Source organism: Mustela putorius, unplaced genomic scaffold (genome assembly GCF_011764305.1).
Source record: "Mustela putorius furo isolate JIRA1106 unplaced genomic scaffold, ASM1176430v1.1 tig00001419_pilon_pilon_pilon, whole genome shotgun sequence".
NCBI classification, from domain to species: Eukaryota; Metazoa; Chordata; class Mammalia; order Carnivora; family Mustelidae; genus Mustela; species Mustela putorius.
Window position 1 is genome coordinate 627709 of NW_025421736.1, and position 23060 is coordinate 650768.

The following is a 23060-nucleotide window of genomic DNA, read 5'->3' on the forward strand; positions in this document are numbered from 1 at the left end:
GCGGCCCGTGGGGGGCGCCGGCCGGAGCGCGGCGCGGAGGTTCGGCCCCGGCGGCGCGCGCGGCTCGGGTCGAGTCCGCCGGAGCGTCTGCGCGCGGAGCGAGGCGCCCAGCGGGCCCTGGCGTGTCCCTGTTCCTCTCGCGCTGCCTGCGGGGCCCGCGGTGCGGACCGTCGGGCGCTGACCCCCGCGGCCGAGCTGGGGGTCGCCGCCTCCCGCGCTAACCCTGGACCCGCTGCGCTGCCTCTCCCCCGGCTGCCGAGCGCGCGCTCCGACGTCTCGGGTCGGCTCGGAGCCGCTCGGAGAATGCGGTGTGGACGAGTCCACCCATCCACGTCGGTGTCGGGAGCTGCTCCCGGCGACCCGCGGCTCCCTGCTCTGTCTGCCCGGCCCGGCGTCGGTGTGACCCGGGCTGTCCTCTGTCGGTCAGACCCTGGCGGTCGTTGTGACTTGCCAGCCGCCCTTCCAGTAGATTATCCTGGGGGCCCCGGGGTCATCGTGGACAGGATGCTGCGGTCTCCTGGGGTGGTTTGACCTGCGTGTTGTCCTTTCAGTAGATCCAAGGGCAGCCTGACCCTTGCGTGTCCCTCTGAGCCGGGTCCTTATGATTCCCCTTGGAGAGCTGTGAAGGTCGTCCTTCCCCAACATCTCAGAAGGCTGCTGCAGACTGCATCTCAGGCTGGAGTGGGGTGTCCCTGGGTTTTCCTGGGTTGGGGGGCAAACGTGCCCAAGGCCGACGCTGTGGGCCCTGGTCGTGCATTGCTGCCAGGGTGCCAAGGAGAGGCTTAGACTGCAGGGTGGCCTGCCGCAGGAGGGTCCACTCCATAGGACCATCCCCCATATCCATCAGCCCTGTGTTCTGGCCTCTTCGACTCGGCTCTTGAGCTGGTCTATGTGGACACCCAATAGACCTACCAGCCTCGGCCTCCAAAACACAGTCATGTCCATGTCGGTGGAGACATGTTGCCCCTGCACTGCTCCTGGGGAACCTTCAGGGCACAGGAGCTCCTGAGCCTCTCACCCCACATCATCCGTAGGGCACACCGTCTGGGTGCGTCCACGTCCATCCAGAACCTCTCACCGCTCACCACCCCTGCTGCCCGCAATCCCAGCTGGCAGCTGCCCCCGCCGGCTGCCCAACAGCCTGCTCCAGATGCTCCTGTGCCCGAAATCTTCCAAAAGTCCGCCTCCAAGTCAGACTCACAGCGGCCTCATCCCTCATGTGACGGCTAGGCCCATCGTCCTCCAGCCTGGCCACCTCAAGACCCTTGCACACGTGGCACCTCTGTTCTGGCTCTTGGTGAGACTCCGCTCTTGCCTCCTCCTCACTGAGGCTGCCCTGACTCTCCGACGTACTCCCTGTCACAGAGCACAGTGTTTATTTGGTGTGCTCCGTGCGCCGGTTAGAACGTGAACTCCGCGTGGGAAGGACGCGGTCTACTCTGTCCACTCTGTCAGTGTCTGCTGAACGGCGGTGAAAATGTTAAAACAGGAGTGGGATCTCAGCAGGCAGACGAGGGAGGGAGGGTATTTTAGGAACAATAGTTTGTGTGAGAAAACACGATTTGTTCTGGAAACTGGGGCTGCCAACAGAAAGGACACACTTCCCAGGGGCTGACGAGTCCGGACTCGAGGAGGCTGCTCCACAGTCTCCCATTCGAGGCGGCCTGGTCCCGTTTCTTTGGAACCACCTTAGAAAGCTGCAGGAATGCTGAAATGTGCTTGACTTTTTTCTTCAAAAGAAAACACAAAAGGTTCCATCCTGTTAGACAGATCCCTCCTAATTCAGTTATCCAGAAGACGGTGGGGGAGGGGCGCCTGGGTGGTGCCCTCGGTTAAGCGTCCGACTCTTGGTTTCAGCTCAGGTCATGATCTCAGGGTCCTGGGATCGAGTCCCGTGTGGGGCTCCCTGCTCTGCTCCGCGTTTGCTGGAGGTTCGCTCTCCTTCTCCCTCTGCGCCACCCAGCCTGTCTCTCACCAGAAACCAGAACAAACAAAAAGGCAGTGAAGAAGTTTGGGAGAGTCTTCAATCTGTTGGAGATCCGTTCTTGACTTGCCAGGTTGTAGTTTGAGAAAATTCTGGCCTTTGCTTGGTGGGTGAAGAGGACAACAGAGCAGCCCGTTACCTAGAACCCGCGCCTTGCTTCGGCGCCATGTGGATTTGCAGTTGGAGGAGCTAGTTTTTCAGAATGCTTTGATTTGAGCCATTTTATGGCTTCCGTGTCCACAAAGAGTGACTGTCAGGGCGCCAGTGTCTCCGGGCGAGGAAACTCCCGTCCTTTCTCTTTGCTCAGTGAGCGGAAATAAAGGGCCCGTGGGAGTGCCGGGCTGCCGCGGGAACCAGCCAGTCCCTGTTCCGAGCAGGTCAAGGGCCTTGCCTGCATTGAAGGCACTCGTGTGCGTGTGCCGTGGTGACGGGTCATCCTCTGGGGTCGCAGAGAGCGGGGCCAGCCGCCCGAGAGGGTGTGAACATGCAGCTCCTAGTCTGAACCCCACCAGGCTTCCGAGCTCCGCACACTGCTCGCAGGTGGGCGGTCACCCCCCGCCGTGGCCCCCAGCGGCGCTGGCTCGCCCCGATGCCCTCGCCCTTACATGACTGCCCCAGAAGCTCAGCGTCCCACTCTTGAGTCTCATTGAAATTCGGGAGGCGACGGCGCGGCTTTGCCGCCCTTTTGTTTCTGCGTGAATAGCAGTTGCTGGAAACCAAGGCTGCTGACTCCCCGGAGACCAGGGCCGGAGCCTCCGGAGGTAAGCACACCGGCCACACAGTGGGCGCCTTCGGGCTCTCGGCTCGGTGGGCACCTCGAGCGGGCGCGGGGCTGCTACTGTGGGTGCGGCCTGGGAGTGCGGGGGGCCCGCGTCCCAGAGGCACTGGCAGCCGCTCAGCGCTGGGGCACTGGGGGCTGAAGGGGTCCTTGTCCTCTTCAGGTTCACGGCGTTTTCCTACGGACGATATTTCTTTTCCTGAGAGCAGCCTCCTCTACCTCGACTCTTCAGAGCCGGCCGGAATCAACAATCGTTTTCTTGCTGGTGCGTCAGTGGCAGCCGAGGGGACCCGGGAGCCGCGGTCCCGTGGCCTCTAATGCCGGGGTCTGCGGCCCGAGCACCATGACGCGGGAGGAGCAGAGCAGGGAGGAGCTCAGCTACGACAGGACGCCCACCCTGGAGCGGGCACGGCCTGAGGCCGGGAGCTACGGCCCTGACGCCAAGCCCAGCGAGCTGCAGCTGGCCACGAGGCTGCCCCCGTGCCTCACCCACAAGACGTGGGTCCTCTCCGTGTTGATGGGGGTGAGTAGCTGCTCGTAGGCGAGTACCGTGTTCCCCTTGTTCCCAGGCTGCCGGACCCCATGCTCCCTTCACGGCGGGGCACACACGACCCTGGCCCAGACCCAGAGCCTCCACCTTGGCGACGTTTCCATCTCTCAGGCCTGCCATGAGGCCCGGGTGCCCCTCACAGCCGGGAAGCCCTTGGCCTTGTGCTCATTTCCCGGCTGTCCGCTTGGGCCCGTTTCGCAGAGAGCGCGGAATGGCGCTGGGCCCGGCCTCCGTGACTGGCCCTGAGTGTGGGACGCTGAGGCCCCTGGACCTGTACGTTTTGGGGTGAGCAAGCGTCCGGGGGAAGCCCCATGTCTTGCTCAAGATTCCGACAGACGCGTCTCCCTTCCCGCGCAGTCTGACCCTGCTGGGGAGAGAAGGGGAGGAGTCGGGTGCGGCGGGAGCCGGCGACCGCGCTGGCCGTCCAGGCCCGAGGACTGGCGGTCGCGTGGCCCGATGGCCCAGCGGGCCCTTCTCGCCCCCTGAGCCGTGCTGCTGTTTTGCAGAGCTGTCTGCTTGTGACGTCGGGGTTTTCGCTCTATCTGGGGAACGTGTTTCCCTCGGAGATGGATTACTTACGCTGCGCGGCAGGCTCGGTAAGCACCGCTCCTCGGGCGCCCCGCCTGTGCTGGGCTTTGCGGCCGTCTGTCGGGAGTTGTTGGCTCTGAGATTGGCCTGTTGCTGTCACTTGCTCCCCTTGTGACTTTAGTTTCAAATAGAATTTGAGGCCTGTCTGAGGCTCTTGCCGCAGACTCCCGGGCAGGAAACGGCGCTTGGGTTTCTAAGAGCTGCACACCGCTTCGGGGGTCCCTTTGCTGGCCGGACGCCCGGCCTCTGCTCCCTTAGGACAAAGCTCCTTAAGAGAATTGGACTCTTTCCCTGCCGTTGTCTCTGGGGCCTTCTCGGTGGCCCTTTCTCACCACCGGAGTGGCCCTTGGGGGTCCCAGTGCTGTCTGGCCCAGATGCTCCCGGGCAGCACTGACCTAGGCTGGACATTTCAGCAAAGTCCTTGGGGGTACCCTTCCCCCTCAGAAGTGACAGGCTGGGGAGACGAGCCACGCTCCTGCCGGCTCCCCTCTGCCTTTGCAGGCTCTGTCCCCGAGGCTCGTGGGGTCTGTGGGGGCCCTGGTGTCCACAGGGGCGACACCTGGCACCATGGTGCCCAGGCTGGTGCCCTTCCCTCCACCGCCCCACTACCCCGACACCCCACGCTTGCCCTCTTCCTCGTCCTCCACTTCTGTGGGGACCAACTGTGGGGTCTCCGACAAGAACCTCCTCAGGGCTCTGGAACTCCTGAACATTTCCACTTCTTCACACGGAGACGAGTTTCCCTTCTGGGGTAATTCTCCAGCCAGGACAACCCTGAGCTTGTGCAGCTGGCGATGGCTGGCTCTGAGTGCGCTCAGCACGAAGAGCTTTCGTTTTCTGCCTCTTCTGTCCCTTCGGAAAAATGACAGTTTTTCCAGAATAAATTGTTTTCAAAGTTCTGAGGCCTTGCGCCACTGCCAGCACCTGTGCCTCCGACAGGCGGCCCTTGTTTGGCTGCCAGGTCTGGGGTCATTTGGAAGCGTGAGCCCTGCAGGGGGTCGGCAGGGGTTGGCCATGGCTCACGGAGCTCGGGTTTCTTTGCAGTGTCTCCCCTCAGCAATCGTGAGCTTCGGGGTTTCCCGGAGGAACATCAGAGCGGTGAGTCCAGGCCTCGGTGCGGGCGCTGAGGGCGCGGCTCTGGGCTGTGCGGGAGCCTCCGAGGGCGGGACGTGCCAGGTGGGGGGTGGGAAAGGAGACCCAGGCCGCCTGTAGGGCTGACGGGCACCCACCTGTGTGTGCATCGGTGTATCCGTGTGCATCTGTGTGTCTGTGTCTGTGTGTGTCTGCACACGTGTGGACAGGGGCGTCTACACTGCCGGCAGCCCCTGTGCCCCACACAACAGGGCTTCCTGTACCCTCCCCACGGCCTCGAGGGGCTGCAGTGTACCCTCCTAGGCTAGTTGTGTTCTTTTTAAATTTTTATTTTATTTATTTTAGCGGGAGAGAGCTAGAGAGTGCGTGTGCACGTGGGCGAGCAGCGGTGGGAGGGGCAGAGGGAGAGGGAGGCCGTCCGGCAGACGCGCACTGAGCACAGAGTCCAACGCGAGGCTCGAACCCAGGACAGTGAGATCAGGAGTCTGGCGCTCTACTGACTAAGCCACCCCATCGCCCTCGCCCCGGCTTGTCCTCCTGCGGCACATTCTGGGGATTTTTAGTGAATGACGTGGAATTTGGTGCAACGAGCCCATCCGTTTTTAGTTATGCCCCGAAGAGTGACCCCCGTCGTGCCTTCCAGATCCCCAACTTCCAGATCCTGTTTGTGTCCACGTTTGCCATCACCACGACCTGCTTGATCTGGTTTGGATGCAAACTGGTTGTGAAGCCCTCAGCCATAGACGTGAGTCCGGGTGGGGTGGCGGGTCCTTCTGCTGCCGGAGGGGGGGCCCGGGGGGGAGCCGGGGGCTCTGGTCCTGCTGAGTCTGGGCCTGAGAGGGGGCGGCCGCTGGGCTGCAGCGGTGCAGAAGCCACGTGGCCCGCGTGCCCAAGCCTTGGAGTCCGGCAAGGCTGGAGTTTTGTTTTTGCGTTCAAGAGTGGTCTTTTCTGCACTGTGGCGCTGGTTCCGTGGGTTTGTTGAGAGTCTCTTTTACAACGTTTTTCGTCAAATCTGTGATGCTGTTGATTCCAAGGTGCACTGCTGGTGTGTGTGCCGCTAAGAAAAGTGGCGAAAACTCCGCGTGTAAGCCGTGATGCCAGCAGAGTGTCCTACAAGAGAGGAATCCTCAGGGTTACCTCAAAAAGATAGATAAAAAAGCCTTGCTTTATGGGAAATGTTGAACTCCCTCTTTTCAAGGGCAGGAAGAGAGTGCGGTGGCCCCGAGGAAGTATTGGCCAGTCCTCCGGGGCAATCGCATGAACACTGTCCCATGGACCTGGCAGGGACACTCCTGTTGCCATTGTCTGCAGATGAGGGGGTTCCCATGACTTGACCTTAAACTCAGGCATGTAGCAAGGTTGCTGGGCGTGAAAATCAGCATACAATTGTACCAGCAACAGAACATTTTGGAAACTGTAATTCAAATACCAAAAGCATTTTAGGGAGTTAAATGTGGAGGTCCTGGGATGAGATCAGAAGGTTTGTGAGGCTGACTCGTAGGTGAACCAGGATGCCCTCGTTAGATCAGTCCGGCCAGGAGCACGTGCCACGCGGGGGCACCTTGCGACGGCAGCGGGACCCGGCACCGATCGTGATCATGGGCTAGGGATGGCAGCCCCTGGACAACAGCTGGGGACTCACCCCACAACCAGGCGTTCTTAAACAGCCATCCCAGAAGGCAAGGGAGTCCCCCCCACCCCACTTCTGGGCCAGCCCAGAGCAGCCCTGGACATGGAACACACTGGTGTTGCTGGAGCCCGACCAAGGCAGTCACAGGAGCTCCCGCTATAAGGGGGACCCCTCCCAGGGCATGTGGGGGCACTCCCACTGTGGGTCCGTGGGAGAGGGTCCTCACCGAGGAGGAAGGCACAGTGCCCCAGGCGGCTGGAGGCGGTCTCAGCCCTGCTGCCGTCACAGGAAGTCAGCGGAAGCCACAGGGAGGTACCATTCCCAGCAGCGCGTGGCCGGCCGGAAGCCACGGAAGGCAGAGGGGCCTGCCTCCCCCCACCAGGGTGACTCTCATGTTGTGTGGAAACTGTCTGGTGTCTGCGTATGTTCTGAGGAAGGACACACGGGGAGGAGACTCTGCCCCCCACCCTGGCAGGGCAGACCCTGGGGAAACACGTGTGCACCCGGCCAGGAACTGGGGCTCTGGCGGCCCTGGGGATGGTGCCCAGAACCCCGAACCGAAGCAGATCCTCAGTGTCCCTGGACAGTGCCCCCCGCAACACACACGGGGTAAAGCAAGGCGGAGAGCCCCATGCCGCCCAGCCCTCTCCTCCAGCGTGGCCCATGGCTGCAGCGCTGCCGGCCCTGGAGCTGGAGCTCTGGTCTCCACCCCACCTGGACCACCGTGCAGGAGTCCGGGGTAACCAGGCCTTGTGGGGGCTCCCGGCTCCTGAAGGCCGGGCCACAGTGCACCGGGAGTGCGGTCTGTGGCATCGAAGACACGTGGTTCTAATGCCCAAACCACCAGGGTCTGGGGCTGTGCATGCGCGTGTGCACACACACACGTACACTTGCACACACAAGCGCACACTTGCACACGCGTACTTGCACACAAGTGTTCTGAGGAAGGACACACGGGGACATAGCTGCAGGTGGGACAGGCCATTTGGGGTTCCCACACGCCTCTCCCGGCCGGCCCTGGGCGAGCATGTCTGACGTGCCCACAGGGTGTGTGCGAGACAGCCCACCCGCCCCCGCCGTCCTCGTGCAGCCCCTGTGGGTCTGTGCGGCGTCCCCGGGCGGTCCCGTCTCCCCGCACTCTTCAGGGTGGGTCCAGGGGGCTTAGCTTTCCTGCCCCCTGCCAGGAGCAGGCCCATGGGGACGCACTTCTGCAGGGTCTCCTACACCCGCATCGGGGCAGCCCGGCTCTCACACCCCTCTCACACCCCTTCCCAGACCCCACGAGCTTCCCTGGTCTGCTGTGCTCGGGGAGGACCCCAGGCGCAGCCGCTCACAACTTCCCTCCCCCCGTCTCATCCCCGATGCTCCCGAGCTCCCAGACAGCTGCCTCGTGTCCCCCTTAGCAGCCGCCCCAGTAAAACCCCGCCCCATCTGTTCCTGGGCCGCCCCGGGCGCCACACATCCTCCTCCCCTCCCGCAGTGCCGAGCCCTCGGGCTGCAAGGGTGCTTCAGAACAGGGTTACCGAGCCCCTTAGCAAGTGTCCCGGGATGCGTTGTGGTTACTTCAAGTTTATGGAATGACTTTGTGAGCAGTGGCCTCTTTGGTCTGTTAATCACCCCGTGCAGAGGCCTCCGTGGTCTCTCAATGGTTTCAAATCATCCTCTGGGTCCATCCTTAGGGCCTCAGTGTTTTGTGGATCTTGGGCGAGTAATCCCTACATCATTTACAGCTTTTGTTGCTAGTAGGGTATCTTATTTTTCAAATGACATTTTCAGATGGATTATTGGAGTACAGAGACAGGGGATTTAATTTTTTCTTTATTTGGAAATATTTTAAGACTCAAAATAATTTGAACAGATGGTAGGTAAGTTCCTTTGTGCCCGTGCCCAGCTTCCCCAAGCGACCCTGTCCCGTATGGACCAGGAGGTCGGCCCTTGCTGCTGGGTACTCATTTGGGTGAATGTTCACACTGTGCGGTTTTTATTTTTTATTTATTTATTTATTTATTTTTAAGATTTTTCTTTATTTGACAGATCAGAAGTAGTCAGAGAGGCAGGCAGAGAGAGAGAGAGAGAGAGAGAGAGAGGAGGAAGCAGGGTCCCCGCTGAGCAGAGAGCCTGATGCGGGGCTCGATCCCAGGACCCTGAGATCATGACCTGAGCCAAAGGCAGAGGCTTTAACCCACTGAGCCACCCAGGCGCCCCACACTTCTTATTTTTAAATAAGAAGGTGTTTCGTCAGTTGATTTTGTGTCTGGAAACTTTGCTGAACTTTCTTATCCTTCACAGTTTTTGTGGGTTGTGTGGGATTTATGTGCGGGTGAGCGCGTCATCTGGCTCCTTTCTGCGGAGCTGTGGTGGGTTTCCAGCACTGTGGGAAACGGTGGGGCGTCTCTGTCTTATTCCTGACCCCACACGAGTTGCAGCCAAAGACTCTCCATTACATTTTGGATGTAACTTTCGCTAAGTTAATGTTGTCTTCACCTGCCAGTTTACCGTGACCTTTTCATTTAAAAAATATAAACAGGTGTAGGGGCGCCAGGGGGGCTCAGGGGGTGGAGCCTCTGCCTTCGGCTCCGGTCATGACCTCAGGATCCTGGGATCGAGCCCCACATCAGGCTCTCTGCTTGGAGGGGGACCTGCTTCTTCCTCTCTCTCTGCTGCCTCTCTGCCTGCTTGTGATCTTTGTCAAATAAATAAATAAAACCTTAAAAAAACCCAAACAGGTGTTGAAGTCTCATAGTTTGATTTTGCATCTGTAAGATGCTCTTTCCTCGCTTTGTTTGACGCATCAGTGTTTCTGGTGTTGAGCCTTTTTTCCCGGACTACTGTAGATCCTCGGATGGGCCGACCAGCCGGCATTGTGTTCAGGATGTCCGCACCACCTGCGGACACGGCCGGTGCTTCCTTCTTCCGCTGAGCTCTAAAGTGAACTGGGCAGCAGTGGTCTCTTCTGTGTTTAGGAACGACGTGACAGAGCAAACTGCTGCTTAAAGGTTGGGTAGAGCACACGGTGGAGTCTCCATCCCGAGCCCTTGCTGAGAGAGGACGTCATTATTAGCAACAAATTTCTGTTTCTTCTTCCTCCTCGTTGTCGTCCTCCTCCTCCTTTTAAAGATTTTCTTTCTTTACCTGACAGACAGAGAGACCACGCAGGCAGAGAGGCAGGCAGAGAGAGAGGAGGAAGCAGGTTCCCCGCTGAGCAGAGAGCCCGATGCGGGGCTCGATCCCAGGACCCTGAGATCATGACCTGAGCCGAAGGCAGAGGCTTTAACCCACTGAGCCACCCAGGCGCCCAAATTTCTGTTTCTTCTTGTGCCAAAGTTTGGCTTTTATCTTTTTATCAAAAATTTCTCCATATCATGCAGTTTTTCAAAAATGAGCAGCACGTCATAGCCCCAACATTGCTCACTGCTTTATGTGTGTGATCTAGAACTTCTTTTTTTTAAGTGCAAGTTCTTTTATTTTTTAATTTTTAAATTTCTTTTTAGTGTTGCAGAATTCATTGTTTATGGACCACACCCAGGGCTCCATGCAATCCGTGCCCTCCACAATACCCACCACCAGGCTCACCCAAACCCCCCACCCCCGCCCCTCCAAACCCCTCAGCTTGTGTCTCAGAGTCCACAGTCTCTCATGGTTCGTCTCCTCCTCCGATTTCCCCCAACTCACTTCTCCTCTCCGTCTCCCCATGTCCTCCGTGTTATTCCTTATGCTCCACAAATAAGTGAGACCATATGATAACTGACTCTCTCTGCTTGACTCATTGCACTCAGCAGAATCTCCTCCAGTCCCGCCATGTTGCTACAAAAGTTGGGTGTTCATCCTTTCTGATGGAGGCGTCATACTCCATAGTGTATATGGACCACATCTCCTTATCCATTCGTCCGTTGAAGGGCATCTTGGTTCTTTCCACAGTTTGGTGACTGTGGCCATTGCTGCTGTGAACACTGGGGTACAGATGGCCCCACGGGGAGGTGCACTTTTCACGACATCTGTATCTTTGGGGTAAATACCTGGTAGTGCAATTGCAGGGTCATAGGGAAGATCTATTTTTAATTTCTTGAGGAATCTCCACACTGTTTTCCAGAGTGGCTGCACCAACGTGCATTCCCACCAACAGTGTAAGAGGGTTCCCCTTTCTCCACATCCTCTCCAACACTCGTTTATTGTCTTGTTAATTTTGGCCATTCTAACTGGTGTAAGGTGGTGTCTCACTGTGGTTTTGATTTGAGTCTCCCTGATGCCTAGTGATGAACATTTTTTCATGTGTCCGTTAGTCATTTGTATGTCTTCTTTGGAGAAGTGTCTGTTTATGTCTTCTGCCCATTTTTTGATGTGATTGTCTTGTGTGTGTTGAGTTTGAGGAGTTCTTTTTAGATCTTGGGTATCAGCCTTTGTCTGTACTGTCATTTGCGAATAGCTTCTCCCGTTCCATGGGTTGCCTCTTTGTTTTGTTGACTGTTTCCTTTGCTGTGCAGAAGCTTTTGATTTTTCTTTTTAATTTAAATATTTTATTTATTTATTTGACAAACAGAGATCACAAGCAGGCAGAGAAGCAGGCAGAGAGAGAGGGAAGCAGGCTCCCCAGCGAGCAGAGAGCCCGATGCGGGGCTTGATCCCAGGACCCTGCGATCATGACGTGAGCCGAAGGCAGAGGCTTTAACCCCCTGAGCCACCCAGGCACCTCTCAGAAGCTTTTGATCTTGGTGAAGATCCAAAAGTTCATTTTCACTTTCGTTTCCTTTGCCTTTGGAGACGTGTCTTGAAAGACATTGCTGTGGCCGATGTTGGAGAGGTCACTGCCTATGTTCTCCTCTAAGATTTTGATAGATTCCGGCCTCACATTGGGGCCTTTCATCCATTTTGAGTTTATCTCTGTGTGTGGTGTAAGAAAATGGTCGAGTTTCATTCTACAATACTGTCCAGTTGGACAGCCATGTGTAACTTCTTTTCATTTCAGAATTTCACGTGTCTTCCTCGTATCTGTCTTATGTATCCTTGCGAAGAACCAGCTCTTGCTTTGGTTTGTCTGTGCTTGCCACGCTCTCTTTCCCATGTGTCCGGGGCTGCTTCTGGGTGGGCCAGCAGGGGGTCGGAGCCCTGCACCCGTGGTGGGCTAGCAGCCGGGCCTGCTGGGGTGCGTCTGCCCTGTCTCCAATCTCCGGCTTAGCAGCCTCCGATCTGACACGGAGCATTTCATCCTTGTTTGGTTCTAGGGATGTGCACGCCTCCCGTTTGCCTCTCCAGACCTGCTCCCCACGCAGCGCCTGCCTGTCGGTGCCAGAGGCAGCACGCGTGCCCGTGCGGGATGGAGACGGGTTGTTAGCAAGTGGTTACTGTGTCCGTCCCCTGACTCTGAGCCCTGCGGGGTGCTGGGACGGGGGCTCGGTCCTCTCTCACGGCCACGTCCTTCCTGCCCTGGTCCTCACTGGTCGCTGCCGCACCGCTGGGTTTCCTCCAGTCCCTCCTCGTGGCTAACCCTGGGTTTCTCGTCAGGAACCTGATGATACAGACCCATGGGATTATTTTTTAAAACCTTCCATTTGTTGTTTTCTAATGTTATTTTTAGAGTCAGAATGTACAGCTTGTGTAGATTTTTTGGAATTTACCTAGGCTATTTTGTGGCTTGGTAGATGGTCAGTTTCTGTTAACATTCCACCAAATATATAAAAGAACAAATGTTGTCTGTTTTATTTTGCATGCAGGGTTCTGTAGATGAAACATACTAACTTCATCTGATTTTAAATGTGGTTTTATTATCACTCGGGGCTGCGGAGGCCTGCGACCAGGAGACAGCCGCCCTAGCTCATCCCTCACAGCCCCAGGAAGGGGCGGGGGGGCAGGCCATGCCCAGCCTGGGGGCCGCTGGGGGAAGCACGAGGAGGCAGAGCGGGAGGAGACGAGGGTGTCCGCGGGAAGGAACGGACAAGGCAGGGGAACAGGCCGAGGACTGGCTCGCGTGAATACCGTCCGCGGGCTCGGGGCTCCCCTGGCTGTGAGGCACCTGCCCTGGGGGGTGGGGGCGGGGGAGGGAGGCCCTGAGGCTGGGAGCCCCACAGAGAGGGTGGGCGACCAGGGCCCCGGGTCAGCCAGCTTGCATGCTTATCCTACAATGTAGTAACTAGGTTTTGTTTGTTTGTTTGTTTTTAGCATCTTGTTCTGTGACTGTTGTCAGAGACACAGGTTTTCTGTAGTCGCCGGCACAGTCACAACGTGGAACCGTCTCCTCCCCAAGGCCCGGCCTCTTCCGGTCTTGGCATCCTGCACAGAGCTGTGTAAAGGCTCCCAGTTTTGCAATGAACTTCAGTTTTTGTATCTTTAAACACCCAGGAGGGGCAAACCACTAAGGAAGGGCTAGCTCGGGGGTCGCCAAATCCAGGCCTGGAGCTAAGAATGGTTTCGAGAGACAGAGTCAGAGTCCGAGGGGGTGTGTGGCCCCTGTGCCTAGCATCTGGCCTTCCTCGGGGAGGCTGCCCGTGGGGTTGTCTGCGGTTATGGAAATCAAGTGAAGAGTCGTCTCTTTTGGCAGATAAATTTTAATCTGATTCTGCTCCTCCTGCTGGAGATCTTCATGGCGGCCACAGTGATCATCTCAGCACGGTCCAGCGAGGCGCCCCGTAAGCAGAAGGTGGGTCCGGCCCCGGGCTGCGCAGGACCCCAGCTGGCGCCCCGGAGCACAGGTCGGCGGGACGGAAGCCTGCCCCTGGGCGCCCCACACAGCTCTGCGTCTCCAGGGAGTCTGGAGGCTCAGGGCTGCAGGGAACACAGTGGAAGGTGCGATGCAACCTCCCGCCTCTGTGTGGTTCTGGTCCAGGCCAAACGTGTTTTTCCTCTCAGGGTCCCATGCCGGATGGCACCAACATGCTGTACGAAGTGGCCTTTCCTGCCCGGGTCCTGAAGTCCTATTCGGTGAGATGAACTTCCCTTTCTGCCCGAGGATTGATTTACGTGGGGAGGGTCATGTGACACAGAGTCCTGAGTGCTCCCCTGTTCTCTGGGGTGGTCCTCAGGTTCACCCACTTCCTCTCACAAGGATCCTGGTTGGAAGCGGGTGACGTGGCCACCCTCTCTGGTCACCTGTTTCCGACTTGGGTGTTTCCCACTTGTTCTGAGAACCCCCCGTTCTGAGTGTGGCCTTCCCCGTTTCTGTAGCTCCCCGCCGCGGTGTCTGGAGCTTGTGTCCCTGGACACGTGCAGGTTTCCTTCTGTCATCACTTAGCAAGTCCCCCGCCAGCACTCGCCATAAAGCCTGTGCTGACCGGGTCAGTGGCCCGGCTCTCCCGCCATCGGCCCTGTGGGCTGTGCCCTTTTGCCCCGACGTTCAGCCCCACTTGTGTTTGGGGGTGCTTCTGGCACTGTGTGGGACTGCCGTCCTCTCCGTGGCCTCGTGGACGCCGTCGCTCGTGGGCAGCCGCGCGCCATGTGGCCACGTGTGCCGAGTTTTGTCGCCTCTCAGTTTTCTCGCTGCTCTGCCTGCCGGGCCTGCCCCGCCGGCCTTGGACGGGTGGGAGTGTTGTCCTTTCTTCTGCTTTTTTCCTTTTCCCGCCAGTTTTCAGTTGGAAACTATGCATTTTTCCCATGTTCTCTTAGAGGTTGTCCTCAGCATTTCCACCTATTGGCTCCTTTGCCCTGAGCTCTTAGAGCAGTCGCACCCCAGCCCGCCGGCGGCACGCAAGACGCTTTCCCTGGGTGACCCCGCCTGTGTGCTCTGCCCCCCAGGTCATCGAGGTGATTGCTGGCGTCTCTGCCGTCCTGGGCGGTGTCATTGCTCTGAACGTGGACGACGCTGTCTCGGGGCCGCACCTCTCAGTGACGTTCTTTTGGATCTTAGTGGCCGTGAGTACCTCTGGTGGCCTCATGGTCTGATGAGCAAGTCTGTCGTCACTGACAGCAGGGGACGTTGCTCGTGTCGAACAGAAGTGCCCAGCGTCTCCCCTCTGCAGCCACAGGCGGCCTTGGCAGGTGTGGGCTCCTCACTGCCGTGTGGAATGGTTAAGACCGACCCCTGCGTGCCCTGTGCTCCCAGATGTGGTCACCCCGGGGCTGCTTTGCCTCGTCCCTGGGTCGCATGGGGCGCCTGCAGGAGGGCTGGTTTGTCCCACCTGCTGTCCAGGGCCATCCCGTCTGAGTGGACAGGACACAGGGAGCATCCCTGGCCTCGTCCTCCTGCTCTCCTGGAGGTGCTGCCTGCCAGCTTGTGAATTCAGCCACAGGAAGGGGGTACTGGTGTCTCTCTGGAGTCCTGCTGCCTCCCAGGGCTCAGAGCAACCCCGTGGGCGCCTGTGCCCAGCCTGGCCGAGCCCTGGGAATGATGGCCAAGGGCCCTCCCAAGGACTGGAGCCTGGGGAGAGGGAGCACGTGGGGAGGACGGTGTGGCCGTCATCCCCAGACCAGCCTCCCTGGGCCTCTCTCTCTGCAGGTGCCCCCTACGCCCCCAGATGTGGAATGCGGAGAGGAAAGGATCACGGGTGGTCCCTGGTAGGGAGGGGTGGTCTGGGAACAGTAGGAGAGGCCAAGGTCATAGACCAGGCCAGAGTCTAGGGCTTGGGGCCTGACTGGGAGCCTGTTCCTGTGGCGTCCCTGGGCCAGTGGTGTGTGTGTGTGTGTGTGTGTGTGCGCGCGCGCGCGCGAACAGCTCCCCGCCACAGGCCAGTTTCCTGCTGTCCAGGGCCTGGGGCTGGAGGAACCACCCAGCAAACCTGAGCCCTGCTCCGGCATGCTGGGGCCACTGCGTTTCTTCCTAAGCGACTTCTCCGCGTCCTGAGGTCCCCCTCTGCTTCCGACCAGAGAGCTTGCTGGAGCACATTCACCCCAGGCTCCGGGCCAGCCCCATTCGCCCCTGCAGCCATGCGCACACCCCTGTGGAGACCGGCCGTCCGAGGGCTGCTCCTCCCTGTCCTCCTGCTGTAGAGCCTGCTGTGTCCCGCTCACCCTCAAGCCAGAGCCCTAAGCCAGTGCAGACGCCATCCCAGTGTCCAGGGGTCCGAGCCGTGCCCACCCAGGGCGTGGGTGTGTCCCTCCCCGTGTGGGTGTGTGGCTAACCAGCACCTGCACACACTTGGGTCCAAGGGCTCAGTCGGCTCAGCAGGCCCAGCCCTGCTCTCCTCGGGAAGGACGTGTCCTCCTGCTTCCCTCCCTCCTGGACTGTGTGACCCAGATGGCGTCAGAGTAAATCCATCCATTCAGTAAGATGAAGCAGACCTGTGTCACCGAAGGGGCAGGGGACCTCCGCCGTGGAGCAGTCAGTGCGGCGGGTGGTCCTGGGGGCCTCTGAGTCCACCCGGCTGAGGCCAGCCTGCAGCGAGCCGGTGCGCTCTTCAGAAATGCCCACGTCTGACCGTGGAGGGCGAGGGTCTCTGGTCAGCGCAAAGCAGGGTCACAGAGACGGCGGGATGTTACTGGGCGATGGGGCGGATGTGGACGCAGCAGTGCTGTTGAACCCGTGGGAGCGCTGCATGGTGGGTGCCAGCAGAGCGCGGTCCCCGAGGACATCTCTGCGTCAACAGGCTCGCACACAGCTGCCGGGGGCCAGGCAGCCCGGCTCGGCCAACGGAGTAACCCTGGGGGGGCTCCCCCAGCTCCTCCACAGCCTTGCAGAGCCGCCCCTCTCCTGTCCGTCCCAGCCCCAGCCCGCCAGCCCCCGAAACAGGAGCGCGCAGGGAGCAGTTGTCCCCACCAGCCCCTCTGAGGCCGTGTTCTCTCTCCTCCTAGTGTTTCCCCAGTGCTATCGCCAGTCACGTCACCGCCGAGTGCCCCAGCAGGTGTCTGGTAAGTGCGGCCCCGCCTGGCCCCTTCCCTAGCTCTCCCCCATGGCGGCAGCAGCAGGAACCCGGTGGCGGGGTGGGCAGGGAGGCTTGGCGGGTGCTGTTTGGAGGGTGGGACTATCTGCGGAAATGTGGAGGGTCCCGAGACAGTCCTGGGACTCGGCGGGGCAGACGCCGGCCTGCCAGCCTCAGCCTGCGTCCTGCGTCTTGTCCCGTGACCCGCTGTCGGACAGCGACAGACACTCAGTTTGGGCCCCAACTCCCCGCACTCATACTTTGAGCCCCGTGTGCCCGGCGGCCCGGCCCAGCCGGCGGCACAGTCTGCGCGCCACTGCGAGAGGCCAGCTGCACGTGTGTCCCTCTCCCAACAGAGTGGGTCGTTGTGAGGAAGCTGGGGGGACTTGGAGTTCACGGGAGACCAAGCTCAGACCCTAGCAGGAGCCTCGGGCGCAGTGCAGACGCCAGTGTCCGCCCGCGCCTGTGCCGGCTGTGGCTCCCGGGCCCGCTGGCCCGGCCGAGCCGAGCGCCCATCTTCTCCCGCAGGTGGAGATGCTGATCGCCATCTGCAGCCTCACTTCCCCGCTGCTGTTCACCGCCTCTGGGTACCTGTCGTTCAGCATCATGAGAATCCTGGAGATCTTCAAAGACTACCCGCCGGCCGTGGAGGTATGTGCTCCTTTCGCTCGGAACCCCGTGTGGACGTGGCCTTGCTGCCCCGTGGGCTGTGCGGGAGGGTCTCCCAGGACAGGAGGCCTGGCCAAGCGTCAGCCTGCTGGAGCTGCTCCCACATGTGGCCTGAGCAGCCCTGGACTCGCTTCTGTGGGACAGCCAGGTGTCCATGCTCCTGCTCGGATGCCCGGGCCGCCCCAGCCCTGCTCCGCGCAGGTTGCTGTTTCAAAGTTTAGGCCGTTCTGTCTGGTGTCGCAGTGCACCCGGACACCCCTTCTTCACGGCTCTCTTGGAGATTCTCGGCCCTTGCTGCTCCCGTGGCCGCGGTAGAACCCGCTCTCCGTGTGGGTGTGTGACATGCTTGTTGGAATTCCATTTCATCTCTAGACAAATTTGAGGAGAATTGAGGGCCTTTCCACAAACATGCGGACTTTCCCAGTCCCTCCGTGGGCTCAGACACACGGCCCCAGGCTTGTTGCTGAGGTAACTCGGCTTGTTGCCGGTGCGTGTGCTGTTTGTTCCCAGGAGTCTGTCATGAGAAATTTCAGACACACAGACAGACGGAAAGACTCCTGAGCACCAAGATCCCCAGCAGCTGCATGCCGTTTGCACACGTGTGTTCACAAGACGGCTGGGAGCACACACGCAGGCATGTCGTTTTTCAGAAGCATCTGAAGGGACTGGCCAGGGTCTGACAGCGGGACCTTCCCCGCGAGGACTTCGGCATTTCCGGAAGGACTTCCTCCTACACGCCCACAGCCCCACGCGGCAGTCACGGGCCTGAAATCACGCAGTGTGGCCTTCGGGCAGTGCACACAGACCAGCCCGAGGGCGTGCCTCCCCGGGGGAAGCTTCTGGAGCGGGACTGGCTGAGTCTGTCATCAGTGGTCCCCGCCTCTGCCCCCGCACACTGACTCTTGGAGTCCAGGCTAAGTGTCTGGAAGAAGTTCGCGCGTGTGGGTCCGTTTCCTGGGATGCCGGTGGGAGCAGGGTCCGGGGCATGTGCGGTCACCTCCGCCTGGCTCGGCAGCAGCTGCCAAAGCGCTCGGGCCGGGGCTGGGGTCGGGGCCTCTCGAGGGTCGGAAACAACCATGACCGAGTGTGAGCCTGCGGACACGGGTCCCAGCACCTGGCGCAGGCCCTGGCGGCCGGCCTCGCCTGAGCCATTGTTCTACATGGAGGGGTGAGGAAGGGTGACGGACGCCTGGGTCTCGTGTCCATGGCTCCGACGAGCTGGTATGCAGCGTGACGCGCGCTGTGACAGGTAGTGCCCTTCCCTTCCAAGCGCCACCGCGGACTCACGGCTTTCGTCCTCTACGCGCTGCTGGGCCCGAGGTGGCCCAGCCAAGGCTGGAGGGAGCACCCGTTCCTCCACAGCCTGGCACTGGGGCTTGTCACTGGATTTGCCACGCAGGGGAGGCCGTGCGCTGGTGTGGCTGCCGTGGGCTTCTCTCTGGACACACGTGGCCTTGGACTGTGTGTGACGGTGCTTTGCGTCTGTGTCTTGCCCACTTTCCGGGGGTCTTGCGCTCAACCGGTATTTGGGAGACCGGCGCTGTCTGCACTGGGTCCAGACACTGGCCCCCAACCAGCAGCTGTGACTTCTGTCCTGAGGACGTCTCTGTTTATGCTGTTAAGTTGGTCAGTCTTTTCCTTTGCTGTTTCTGGAGTTTCCATCGCTGTGAGAAAGGCTGGTGCTTGCATCTGGCAGGAGCTGACCTGGAGCACGAGGCTGTGAGACACCGGGGACTGGAACGTCTCCCTTCCCTGCCCTTCGGGGGCACGCGGCCCTGCTCACAGCGGAGCTCCCGGCCCTACCGGCCTGTTTCTGCGCCCGCCACTCTCACACGTAGCCAGTGCCGCGGGGTGCCGGTCCTGGAAGTTTGCCGACCGGCTTCACGTTTGACCCAGCCTTTTGCCTGCTTAGCTGTCACCGCTTCTCAGTGTCCCCTGAGTTGTGTGTTTGTTTTCCTGTGTGGGTTTTAACATCAAGCTGCTTGGCTCCAAAAGCACTTTTTTTTTTTTTTTTTAAACTGGGCTGTGGATAGATTTGTACGTTAACTTGAGAAGCAGTGTTTCCCCAGTGACACTGTGCGGAGCTGGGGTTTTGTGTCTCTGCCGAAGGTCGCCTGGGCTGGGAGGGCCGGGGGCGCCCCAGGATCCTTTGCTCGCCAAGGCTCCCTCTGCCTCCCATTCCCCTGCTGGTGCCAGGCGCTCCTCAGAAGCCTTTTTTCCAGCAGTCGCCAGGCTCAGCTCCTCAGCTCCGGGGGAAGGTGGATGCGTTCGTGGGCCGTGACCCGGGCGTCCCAGGGCGGCTTCCACACAGCTGGGGGCTCCACCCCACGGGGACGCCCTCTGTGTCTTCACATGGGGCTCTATGGGCGGTGGTGTCAGGGCACTGGAGACTAGGCGGGGAGCCCCCGGGCCATCTTCGTGTCCTCTGTCAAACCCAGGGCTGCAGAGCCTCCTGTTGGTGAGACAGAAATCCTTGTGCAGAAGGGCTGGTACCTGGATTGAGTCACAGTAGCTCAGCTGCGTCCTCAGCCTGGGGCCCAGGCACTGCCTGCACGGCCTCCCTTGGCCAGCGGAAGCAGTCTGTCCCACGCAGGCCGCAGGCCGGGGAGCCCGGGAGCCCTGGCGGGCTACACCGCTCACCACCCTGTTCCCCGCAGCGATCCTACGACGTGTTGCTGCTGCTGCTGCTGCTGGCGCTGCTGCTCCAGGCCAGCCTCAACACGGGCACCGTCATGCAGTGCGTGCGCTTCAAGCTGGCCGCGTCCTGGGACACGGTGCAGGCCGGCCCGCCGGAGCGCCCTGTGGGGGAGGTGAGCGGCCGTGGGGACCGTCCCGGCTGGTGGGGCGGCTCAGTGCTCACATCTGTTCCTGAAAAGGTGTTGTGCACCGAGCTCACGCAGACACGGACAGGAAGTTGCTCAGGACCCACGCAGGTCGTGGGGGTCCTACCCCGGCCCCTCTCGGGAGCAGCCACCCACCCCGACAGGTGTGGTGTCAGTGACCTCGGCCGGCAGGCTCTGGAGGTTGATGCCAGCCCCTCCGCCCAGCTCGAGGCCCTCATGGCTGGCAGGCTGCGGGTCAGTGCGCTCCCCGTGAGGTGTTCATGCTGTGGACTGGCCTTTGTGCCTGCCCGAGCTCCCGCCGTGGGCCCCGCTCAGCGAGCCGGGCCCTCCGTCTTGCCCTGTGCTCTCTCTCACTGAGCTCCACGGCCATTTCCTCTCCTGCTTTTTATCTGTGAGGGCTGGTCTCCCACACGGACGGGTCGGCGTTGCCCCCAGGACCTACCAGAGACCCACCTTGTCTGGGTGGGGCACCTCTGTGTTGACTGCTGAGTTAGCGCTCCCAGCAGTTTCCAAAACAGCAGGTGCAGAGGCCCAGGGGGCCTGTTCCCGTCTGCTGACCTTGGCCTCAAGTATTCTCCTTAGGCCCCTTCTCTGCAGGGGTGCTGGCCCCCTCCCCCCAGGAAGAGTTTGGAGGCCCTCACCCACCCTGTTGATTCCTGCACTTTGGTGTCTGTTTATTGGGTGCCTGCTGTATGCAGATGCTTGTGCTGCAGGTGCTGGATGTCTGTGGGGCAGACGCCCGAGTGGCCCCCCCCCCCCGCCCAGCTGTGTTCCTGGGTGGGGGATGTGGGAGGTGGAGGGGCGGGGGCGTCCATGGCCTCCCCACCCCCGGGGTCCTGTGCGGTTTCCTGTGTTGTCACAGATGAGAGCAGCTCTCCAGTGAACAGCTTTCCAGCCTGCCTGCTGCCGCGGGGGTGCGGGCGCAGGGAAGTAACACTCTGCCCGTTTGGCCGCAGGTGTCCAGAAGCCCCCTGAAGGAGTTCGACAAGGAGAAAGCCTGGCGGGCCGTCGTGGTGCAGATGGCCCAGTGAGCACGGGCTGGGGAGACCGAGGCAGGAGCCTGGCTCGTGGTCCTCCAGCGACCACTGCGCAGCCAGGCCCGGCGGCAAGGTGGAGTTTTCATTTCTTAGAGTAGTTTAATTCTGCTTATTGGTCTGTAGGTTCCTGGCCCTGAGGCGCCCCCCTCGTGAGCAGTGGGGCCTGCAGGCGAGCCCGGGCCCCTGCGGAGCCAGGCCCTCCAGGGCTGATACATAGGCTGGGACGTGTGGCCAGCCCCCGTCTGCTCCTCCGGCTCCGGGCTGGTGTCCCTGGCCTGCTCATGTTGAGCAGACACACACGGCCCCACGTGAGTCTAACGGGGTTTCTCTTCTGAGACGGGTGTGGACCAGGGCCCGGCCTGCCAGTGTGGTTCCTGATGAAAGCACAGCTGCGTGTCCCCGTCGCCTCTCACGAGTCAGGGTAGGCCCTTGTCCCCAGGGCCATGGGCGCACGGCTGCTGTCCCTCTGTGAAGCGTCGTGCCCCAGTGTCTGCCTTCTCTCTGCTCGCCCCGGTCGTGGCAGAAGGACCCTGCCTGCTCCGTGGCGCTGGTGTCTGTGTCACCCCGGGGGCGCAGAGGTCTGCGCCAGCGGTGCTGGTCTGCCCTTGGCCAGGGGCCCTCCAGCTCCTGAGCCGTTGGTCAGCACCCACACAGAGCGTGACCCGGGCCACATCACAGCTCAGCATTCTTCGGGGTGGGGCCATGTCCAAGGCTTTGCAAACTTGGGGCCCATTTCCTGGTCTCACTGGCCTTGCCGAGGCAGGTGGGTCCCCTCCTGTCATGGTTTCTGCCTCCACTCCCGTTACCAAGCTCACAATGCCGGACGGACGCCTCTGGAACCCTCCGCGGGGCTCGCTGCCACGCAGCCTCCAGCCAGTCTTTCTTAACCTCACTCACCTGAGGTCAGGCCCAGGCTGGGGGTCTCCTCCGTCTGTCCCTGTCCCTTTGCCTGAGACAGTGTGGTGTGAGAAGAACATCTGCTTCAGTTAAAGTCATGTCCCCAAACTAGCCCGTGCCATCTCCTTGTCCTGGGAGTATTCCCGGGATTTCTGGAAACGCAGTGCTCTTCCCCCAGTTGACTGCGCTGATAAACCGCAGGGAGCTGGGAGCAGCTCTGCAAGTGTCCCAGCAGCTGTCCTGGGGCCCGCGCTTTCATTCCCAAGGCAACCACCTCTGCCTCCCATGGAAGGAGTGGGGCGGCCCTCTGCTCTGGGGCAGGTGCTAAGGTTTGCTCCTTGCTGAGTTGAGGTCCTCTACCGTGGCTCCTTAGTGAGGATTGCATGGAGCTGGCCGAGTGTGGCCCTGGGGGGTGGATTCCAGGATCCTCCCTAATTTCTCATTTCCGAGCCCAAGGGACTGGCCGCCTGCATTCAGAGCCTCCAGCATGGCCCGGGTCGCTTTCAAACAGGACGAAAGCAGGTGAGACACAGGAGAGGTGGACTGTCTTCTGAATGCCACTGATGGCTCTCTCCTGCACGGGCACACACCCAGCTACGTGCACGCGTGCGCACAGGTCCCCCAGCCACAGTCCCCCTCCCCTCCACTTCCTGTGGCGTTCAGGCCAGGAGGCCAAGGGGCTCTGCTAGGAGCCTGGGACAAAGTCAGCACAGTCCATGCTGATGTTGTCCTGGGGACAGAGAATCTGAGTCTCCAAGCCGGAATTAGACACCTGGGGGCTTAGCACTGGCTTGAACTTTATTTCGGAGAGAGCTTGAGGAACAGAGGCTAATGGGGTTTTAGAAATTTATAATTGTTTTTATTTGCATCTGATGTAGTTCAGTATCTCTTGTGCAATAAATGCTAACATGTAAACGTGGCCTTTTTCATTTTGGGTCTCTCAGGGATCACTTTGCCCAGGTTCTGAGAAAAATGAGAGTTAAAGCATAGGAGGGCTGGTGGAGGTGAAACCACTCCTTGTTGTGATTTTTGTGAGGCCACGCGGAGGTGGGGGCTGGCGAGCTCCTGCGGCTTGTTAGTGAAGACTGGAAAGGGGCACAAAGACCCCTTCCTGCCTACAGGCACTGCCCACCCACACTGCCACAGCGAATGCAGAGTGGAGCCTCACTTGTAGGCCATCTTGGGAAGTTAAGTGCAAAATAAAGATGAT

General features: G+C 60.2%; 1 protein-coding gene across 2 annotated transcripts; it reads left to right on the top strand.

Annotated features, from left to right (window-relative positions):
- The first annotated feature begins 1881 nt into the window (after positions 1-1881).
- MLC1 (modulator of VRAC current 1) lies at positions 1882-22765 on the top strand. Of its 2 annotated transcripts, none has more exons than XM_004775408.3 (12): positions 1882-2745; positions 2926-3285; positions 3819-3908; positions 4945-4998; positions 5636-5737; positions 13155-13253; positions 13463-13534; positions 14345-14461; positions 16337-16393; positions 16933-17055; positions 19731-19883; positions 20873-22765. In XM_004775408.3, exons 2-12 carry the CDS (start codon positions 3106-3108, stop codon positions 20945-20947), a joined length of 1122 nt encoding a protein of 373 aa, XP_004775465.1. In that variant the 5' UTR covers positions 1882-2745; positions 2926-3105; the 3' UTR covers positions 20948-22765. The 2 variants fall into 2 exon arrangements, with proteins under 2 accessions (XP_004775465.1, XP_004775463.2); XM_004775406.3 differs by lacking the exon at positions 1882-2745 and adding an exon at positions 2751-2791.
- The last annotated feature ends 295 nt before the right edge of the window (positions 22766-23060 follow it).

Coding starts and splice junctions, on each gene's coding strand:
- MLC1 (XM_004775408.3), top strand. CDS start 3,106: ATGACGCGGGAGGAGCAGAGCAGGGAGGAGCTCAGCTACGACAGGACG. Junction 3,286..3,818: donor TCCTCTCCGTGTTGATGGGG/GTGAGTAGCTGC, acceptor GCTGTTTTGCAG/AGCTGTCTGCTTGTGACGTC. Junction 16,394..16,932: donor AGTGCCCCAGCAGGTGTCTG/GTAAGTGCGGCC, acceptor CTTCTCCCGCAG/GTGGAGATGCTGATCGCCAT.